The sequence below is a fragment of the Ailuropoda melanoleuca genome, chromosome 4 (genome assembly GCF_002007445.2).
Source record: "Ailuropoda melanoleuca isolate Jingjing chromosome 4, ASM200744v2, whole genome shotgun sequence".
NCBI lineage: Eukaryota > Metazoa > Chordata > Mammalia > Carnivora > Ursidae > Ailuropoda > Ailuropoda melanoleuca.
This window is the reverse complement of record NC_048221.1, coordinates 15,983,021-15,990,402: the sequence shown is the minus strand read 5'-3', so window position 1 is coordinate 15,990,402 and position 7,382 is coordinate 15,983,021. Positions and strand designations below refer to the sequence as shown.

At 59.7% G+C, this 7,382-nt stretch overlaps 1 protein-coding gene across 1 annotated transcript in view; it reads right to left on the bottom strand.

Annotated features, from left to right (window-relative positions):
- The window catches only part of PTH1R (parathyroid hormone 1 receptor), a 21,063-nt gene that overhangs the window by 5,066 nt on the left and 8,615 nt on the right, over positions 1–7,382 (bottom strand). Inside the window, exons 3-7 of the mRNA XM_034657203.1 lie at positions 4,415–4,517; positions 2,361–2,495; positions 599–709; positions 377–495; positions 124–218 (exon numbers count right to left, since the gene is read on the bottom strand). Of these exons, the coding sequence (XP_034513094.1) occupies positions 124–218; positions 377–495; positions 599–709; positions 2,361–2,495; positions 4,415–4,517 (563 nt within the window). The remainder of the gene's footprint in view (positions 1–123; positions 219–376; positions 496–598; positions 710–2,360; positions 2,496–4,414; positions 4,518–7,382) is intronic.

Genomic DNA, 7,382 nt, shown 5'->3' with positions numbered 1-7,382 from the left:
GGGGCCAGGAAGCCAGGCTGCGCGCGGGGCGGGGTGGGGGGGTAGGGACGCCCGGCCCCGCGGAGGGCGGCGCTGAGGGGAGGGCAGGCCCCCTGCGTCGGCCCCGCCCCCGGCCCCGCCCACCTGAAGTAGGCCAGGATGAGCACGGCCACGGTGAGGGAGGCCAGCGACACGGAGTAGCCCACGGTGTAGATCATGCCCAGGCGGTCGAACACCTCCTGTGCCGGTGGGGACACACCGTCAGAGCCCTGGGACTCAGGTGAAGGGTCAGAGGCCAGCTTAAGGTTGCCGGAGGCGGCAGGCCTAGCTGAGGGGTCACCAATGGGGTGGGGGTGACTTTCTCCAGACCGGGCTTGGGGAGGGGGAAAGCTCGCACCCGCTCACGAGTCTCATTGGTCAGGAACTTGACACACTCGCTGTAGTTGGCCCATGTCCGGTTGTGCCCAGGCACCAGTTCCCAGCTGCCATTGTGGTCACAGCGTCGGTAGGCATGGCCTGCAGGTCCACGGGGAAGGTCAGGGCAGGCGGAGAGGTCTGGAGCCCTGAGCTCCAAGTCCTGGCACCCCCGTGGTCCCCACCCTACTCCAGCCTGCCTTACCTTTGTGATTGAAGTCATAAATGTAGTCGGGACAGGGCACGGCCACCACCTCACCTGGTGCCCCCAGCGGCCAGCAAAGGATGTGGTCCCACTCGGGCAGGCAGGGGCGCCCTGTGCCCACAGAGACAGACAGACAAGGTGGGGGACACCAGTCAAGTCCATGGTTAGTGACCCAGAAGAATGAACACACCTGTGGTCGCTGGCTCCCTCAGGGACAGGTGTGCCCCAGGACTGGAGAACTCAGGCCTGGGGAGTCTGGGGAGAATGTATGGAGCCTTACTACCCACTGTGTCCTGCATAGAGTTGCATCCCTGGCCTCACAGAATTCACCCACAGCCCCTATATGTGGGCACTGGCACTGGCCCTATTTTCTAGATTGGCTGGTGGAGGCCAAGAGAGGCAAGTGATTTGCCGAGGTCATACAGCCTAGGGCCCTGCCCTCCTCAGGTACTCAGTCCCTGGCCAGGCCTCTCTCTTTTTCCTCTGCCCTCGGTCTCACCTCTAGGTGTCCCTGGAGAAGGGCAAATGCCCAGACTAACTCCCTTAGCTGAGAATGCTTTCCATGTGACCCTTGCCCAGGATCCACGGGCAGGAGGCAGGAGGTCTAGCTTCCAGTCCCAGCTGGACTCCCGAAGAGCTGCTGACCTCACGCAGGTGTCCCCCCTCTTTGCGGTACAGGTTCCTCACTGGGTATCTGGGATTGACTGGATCAGCCCGTGCTTCCACCACCATCCCAGACCACCCTACGCACCTGCTATGAGACTCCAATGACCACTCGTAGGGGGAGGTATAATTCCCCAAATCTAAGTGCTAATTGTGGGGTTCAAAGACAGGGTGACATATCCTCTTTGGGTCTCCAGCCTCACAGTAGAGATACTAAGTGACCTTGGAGGGTCCCCAGACTCTGAATCTTCTGCTTACCACCCACCCAACTCCCTTCTTTCCCCCTGTAAGGCTCCAACCACAGGACTCTTCAGCCATCCTGGAAGGCTGCCTTGATGGCTGGACCCACCCCAGCTTGGTGAAAGGCTCTCTGTCCTGGGCACCATATTCCCAGCCCCGCCTGGCTAGGCCCACAATTCCCTCTGGTCCCTGGGGAGCCACAGGGTGACCACAGCCTCCCAGATGTGGCCCATCTGGAATCTGCTGCCCACCCAGCCGGTTCAAACCGGCCCTGTGGCTGCAGCCTGGGCTCTGCGTTTGTCTCTCCTTACCTTCCTGAGGGACAACACAGCCCTGCATCTCCCTCCCTCTGTTTTCTTCTCCCCTCCTCATCCCACTGTCTCAGCCCTGCTGCTCCACAGCCACCCTCCTCCCCTGCTCTGTGTCTATGGCCCACCACACTATGTGTTTGGGTGCACCCTCCTCTGACACACTGAGTCCCAGTCCCAGTTTATGCCTCCTGGTCCCCTCTGTCTCTCCCTCTCTTTGTATCTCTCCCTGCCCCTCTGTCTCCCAGGTTCTCTGTCATCTCTCTCCATGGGAAGGGCCAGAGCCCTGGGTCCACCCCTGGGGTAGTGCAGGGCAAGTGCTCTGCCCAGATCTCCTGGGGGTCCAGCCCCATCCAGCTACCAGCCCCCTGCGCATGATACCTTCTGGGCTCTGTGTCCTCCCAGCCCCTCCCCTGCTTTCCTGGGGAGGTGGTCACAGCCTCTTCCTGTCCACAAGAGCTGGAGAGCATGAGTGCACAGAAAGGGGGTAGAGCAGTGAGGTGGGTGGGTCCCAGCCCGTCTGGGATGGATGCTCAGAGGCACAGACGTACCTCGGTGCCTGCTGCCAGTGGGTGCCTCCTTGTCCTCCTCAGACTCCGGGTAGAGCTTCCCAGATGCCTTCTCTTTCTTAGGCTTCCCTGATGTGGACGCAGATGCCCATCCTTTGTCTGATTCCATTATGTCAGCTGGAGAAACCAGGGCAGTTATGGCTGTCAACTGTGCTATGGCAGGAGACCTAGGGCACCCTCCTACCTCCGAGGCACCCCCTTTGTACGGTGGGGGTTGATGCCTGCCCTGCTGACAGCCCAGGCTGTTGCGAGAGCTGAGGTAACAAGCGAGAAAGTGCTTTACAAACTGTAAAGCGCTCATCGGGTGCAGAATTAAGCAGAGAGCATGGAGACTGTCAACAGGAGGTTCAAATGGGAGCGCACACCAGGCGGGCGTGGGATCAACCAGTGGGCTGAGCGGTAAGTGTGGGCAAGACACGGGCAGAAGCAATGTCCTCTGACCCAGGAGCGGGAGCCAGAGCCCATGCAGGAGGACAGGGCCCCGCCAGGGGGCGCAGGACAAAAGTGGACAGAAGGGGTGCTGTCCACAGAGGTTAAACAGTGAAAATGAAGGCGGGCCAGGGCACGGTGTAGCTCAGGAAGCTGGCGGTGTGGACAACTTGAGGAAGAGTGTGCAGTGTTGAAGCGAGTCTACCTACCCGTCCCCTGCCCTCGGATACTTGAGCTAGGAGTTCCCAGAGTCCACAGAAGGACCCTGGAGGCTGTCTGAGTTGGGCTGGCCTTTCTCTCCATTAGAGAGCTGTTCGAGGTCTCTCCACCTCGCTGAAAAGTCTCCCTCATTATCTGACTTGTGTCCCTTCAGTTACAGCCCGAGCAGGGCCCCCCGCCCTCCCAGGTCAGGGTTTGTGGCAGTAACGCAAGGCTGAGTGCAAACACCTCGAATGGGCTGGAATGGCTGTAATCCTGCCTGATCCCGGAGTGTTAGGAGGGACAGCAGAAGGAGGACGACGGGGTGGAGCTGGAAGAGAGGGGCTCCGTCAGGACATGGCATGGGGAGGGAGGGAAGGTGCCTCCGGGCTTCCACAACTAGCAAGAGCGCTGGGTTCAGGACCCAGGGTGTGGGGCCCCATCTGACCCCCAGACCCTGATGTGACTGGGGCAGGCAACCACAGAGCCACCAGCGAGGCCAGTGTGGACAGGGCTGGGACTGCAGAGACCATGTGAATGCCTGTGACTATGAGCACAGTCCGTGTGCTATGGAGTGTGTCACTGTGTGCCCTTGTGTCCCCGGCAGTCTAGGGGCCAGCTCCAGACAGGAAGCTGGTCTCCTGGCCAGTCAGGCGGGGCCTGGGCCTCTTCCAGGTTGATGAGATTAATCAGACAGGCGGCAGAGGCCTGGATGGATGCTAATGAGCTCCCATCTCCGCTTCCAGGAAGTGGACTCAGGGAAGAGACCAGCTGGAGATGGGGCAGGAGCTGGGGAGGCAGGTGAGGGCCCCTCCCGCCTTGGCCTTGGCAGGGGTCCCTGAAGACGCTATGCTGGTGTGCAGAAGCCCTCCTGACCCCTGGTCAAACACCCTCTCCCGGACAGTGACCATGACTCAGAGTCATAGATACCCAACCTGACCCCTCTATCCTCCTCCCCATCTAGTCCCATGGATCCTTGATTCTGACCCTGGACACCTCAGCCTTGTCCTCTGACCAGGTGGCCTTCTTCAAAGACCTACTTATTCTTTTGGACCTGCCTTGGATACCTCCTCCTCCAGGAAGCTGTCCCAGTACACCCCAGTGGGGTTTGGCACCCTACTCAGAGCTCCTAATCCTGGTGTGCCTTGCCAGATCCAAGCCCGCTGGGGATGATTCGGACTGTGGCTGCCTTCGCACTGCCCTGATCCTACCCTGGGAGGGAAGGCTCTGCATTTCAGCCTGCTCACTTTGATCACACCTGACCCCCCTTTTAACCGGGAGCCCCCTCTCCTGATGCCGCTTGGTTCTGCATCCTAGGCTCTCACTTTCATTGGGCCCCTCCCTCCCTCTCTGGACCTGGCCCCCAGACCCTCCTTCTTTGGCCCCGCCCCACCCGGCTCCGCCCCCACCTGGCCTCTGCAGGACTTCTTTGAGCCGCTTCTGGCATTGGGCCTGGGCGCGGTGCAGCAGGAAGATCTGCTCCTCTTTGGTCATGACGTCATCTGCATCCACCTACCAAGTTGAACGTCAGACTGCAGGTAGGCCTTTCCAGCGCACTGGCAGGTCCCACGACCATCCCAACCTCCCTAACGGATTCCCCCCTTTCCAAAGGCTCTGAGTCTAGAATTTGGGAACTTTGCCTTATGTAGCTCCCATTTTACAGATGGGAAGCTGAGGCTCCAAAGGGCAGAGACTGTCCCACCCGAAGGATAAAAGAGGGACGGGGGACGTCCCCTGCCTGTCCGCTAGTAACCCTGCGGGCTGCAGCCACTGATATTCTCTGTTCAGTCTGTTCCCCAAGGGTATATGGGAAAGGGATGGAATGTCCCAGGATGGATCCTCACAGGATCCTGTCTGTTGGGGACCTGGTGGGGAGAGGGGGTGGATAAGGAGTGGTGAACTCCGGGGAAATAAACCAGGCCTGGATTCTTTCAAGCCCTAGTGCCCTGGGGGACCTTTGGAGTCACCAATTTCCATCCTGGCCCTCTCCCCAGTCACTGCTTTCCCCAGTAAATGGTGAGTGCCTCAGCTGCTCCCACCCTTGCGGTCCCAAGAGCTAGAGGTCAGAGGAATTGCTGGCCAGTGGTCTGGCTGGGCGGGCACTCCTGTGCACTGTGAGTGGGAGTCACCTACATCCCACTGCTTATCTGGAAGCTCCTTCCCCCCAAGCAGACTCTGTGTTCTGACGATGCTGACAGGCAATTTTGCTCCTGCTGTTCCCTCTGGAACGTGCTTCCTTCTCTTCCTTCCAACCTGCACAACCCCGGCCCTGGCTGCCACCCACTGGGATACATTGGCATCATTTTGAGGAAGAGAACAAGAACATCATGGACATGGGGGCGGGGAGGAGGAGAGGGGGTCTCACCCTGAACCTGTGTTCCCCTGACTTAAGAGTTCAAGGTGGGTCAGAGGAACGGCAGCATCCTGCCCTGGGGACAGCTCAGTGTGACCAAGCCTAGCTACTTCCATGAGTGGGACCCACGGAGGTTAATACATCCCTCACATACCCCTCCCCCTTCAGTGGGGCCGAGTCCCCTCAGACACCTGGGCCTGGCACATGTCTGTCCCCTTAGACCCCCTCCGTCTCAGAGCAGGGCTGTGTCCCCTCAGATTCCACAGGGCAGAGCCTGGCCCCCCTCAGACCCTCAACAGGCGGAGCTGCCTCCCCATCCGACATCCCAGGGCCGGTCTCCTGTCTGACTGGAGCGTTGCAGGGCAGAGAGCCAGGGGGAGGCAGGGAAGGAAGGAGGCGGGCTGGGGAAGGGGCGGGCTGGCCGGGCGGGGTGGGTCAGGGAGCCTGGCTGCAGGGTGAAGTTAATTGACCGCGTCTCTCAGTGGCAGCAGCGAGGGCTTCTAGGGCCAAGGAGTCTCCAATTGGCTCGGCCGGGCTGGGGTTCCGCTGGTTTCACTTAGCGGAGGCGCGTGCGCGTCTTTGCGCGTGCGCGGAGGCGCGGTCGTCTGGCAGCCGGCGCTCTCGGTTTGGCGGGTGGTTCACTCCAGGGGGCCCCTGTTTGTGCATTCTCCCCTGGGGACTGTCCAGCATGCACATCTGGGACGTGAGCCTCAGGTGTCTGGCACATGAGTGTGTACGTGCGTTTCTGCGCAAAGGTCCGTGTCTGCGCGTCTGCCACTGTGTCATGCAGCTGTTCCTTAGCAGGAGTGTCTGTTGGGTGTCTGTGCTTCTGTGTGTCCCTGGAGTCTGAGTTGGACCCTGAGATCTCAGCTGGATCAAGGCCCATGGACCCCCCAGGAAGGGCTGGAGCAGATTCCCATGTGCTCGCTCCTCTCTCCGGGCTTTGCCCCCACCTCCCCCAGCTACAGCCAACTGGGGCAGAAGTAACCTTGAAGGATGGGGCTCGNTGGGTGTCTGTGCTTCTGTGTGTCCCTGGAGTCTGAGTTGGACCCTGAGATCTCAGCTGGATCAAGGCCCATGGACCCCCCAGGAAGGGCTGGAGCAGATTCCCATGTGCTCGCTCCTCTCTCCGGGCTTTGCCCCCACCTCCCCCAGCTACAGCCTACTGGGGCAGAAGTAGCCTTGAAGGATGGGGCTCAAGGGTTGACAACTGGACCTGCCCTAATCCAAGGGGCTCCAAGATTAACCGGAAGTTCTCTTTGTGCCTCTGGCATTGGGGATCCAGGCTGCTGAGGAGTCTGATCCCTGCGTAGCCGCCCTGCTCACCCTGACCCATTATCAGCCCCTTAGCTACCATTTCCATCATTTCGACTAGCACCTCCATCAATAACCACCACCACCATCACCAACCGTCATCACCTTGACCGACACCACCAGACACAACCATCACCATCTGCCAGCACCATCACCACCATGAGCACTGACTACTATACCAGCAGTATAACCACCACCACCAGTGCTATTCCCACCACGACCAACACCACTACCACCGGTATTACCACCACCTGCATCACCACTATCACCATCACCACCAAAGGCAACATTAACACCATCACGGCCATCACCATTATCGCCACCAGCCCCATAACCACTGTCCCTACCACCTCTGCCATCGTCTTATCCTTACTCCTTCACCACACTCCTGTCCCCACCCCTTCTTCTGTGCAGCTCCATCTCTCTCAAAAGAAACAGATAGTGTAGTGTGTTTTTTCCAGGTGATGGAAAGCTCTTGAGTGACTGAGGATTCTGCCAGTCCCCAAAGACTGACACACCAGTGTGACTGAAGGCAGGCAGTCATGCGTTGAAAACGGCCCATGTGGCAGACTGACAGATGGACAGGTGTGCTAGCTGGGTGATGACCAGGAACGAACACTCACTCTCCCACAGGACCGAGGCATCTGCTCAACCTCCACCTATTGCTGTTGGCTTTCCCCCCTCTGTGGCCAAGAGGAGGCACCCCCTCT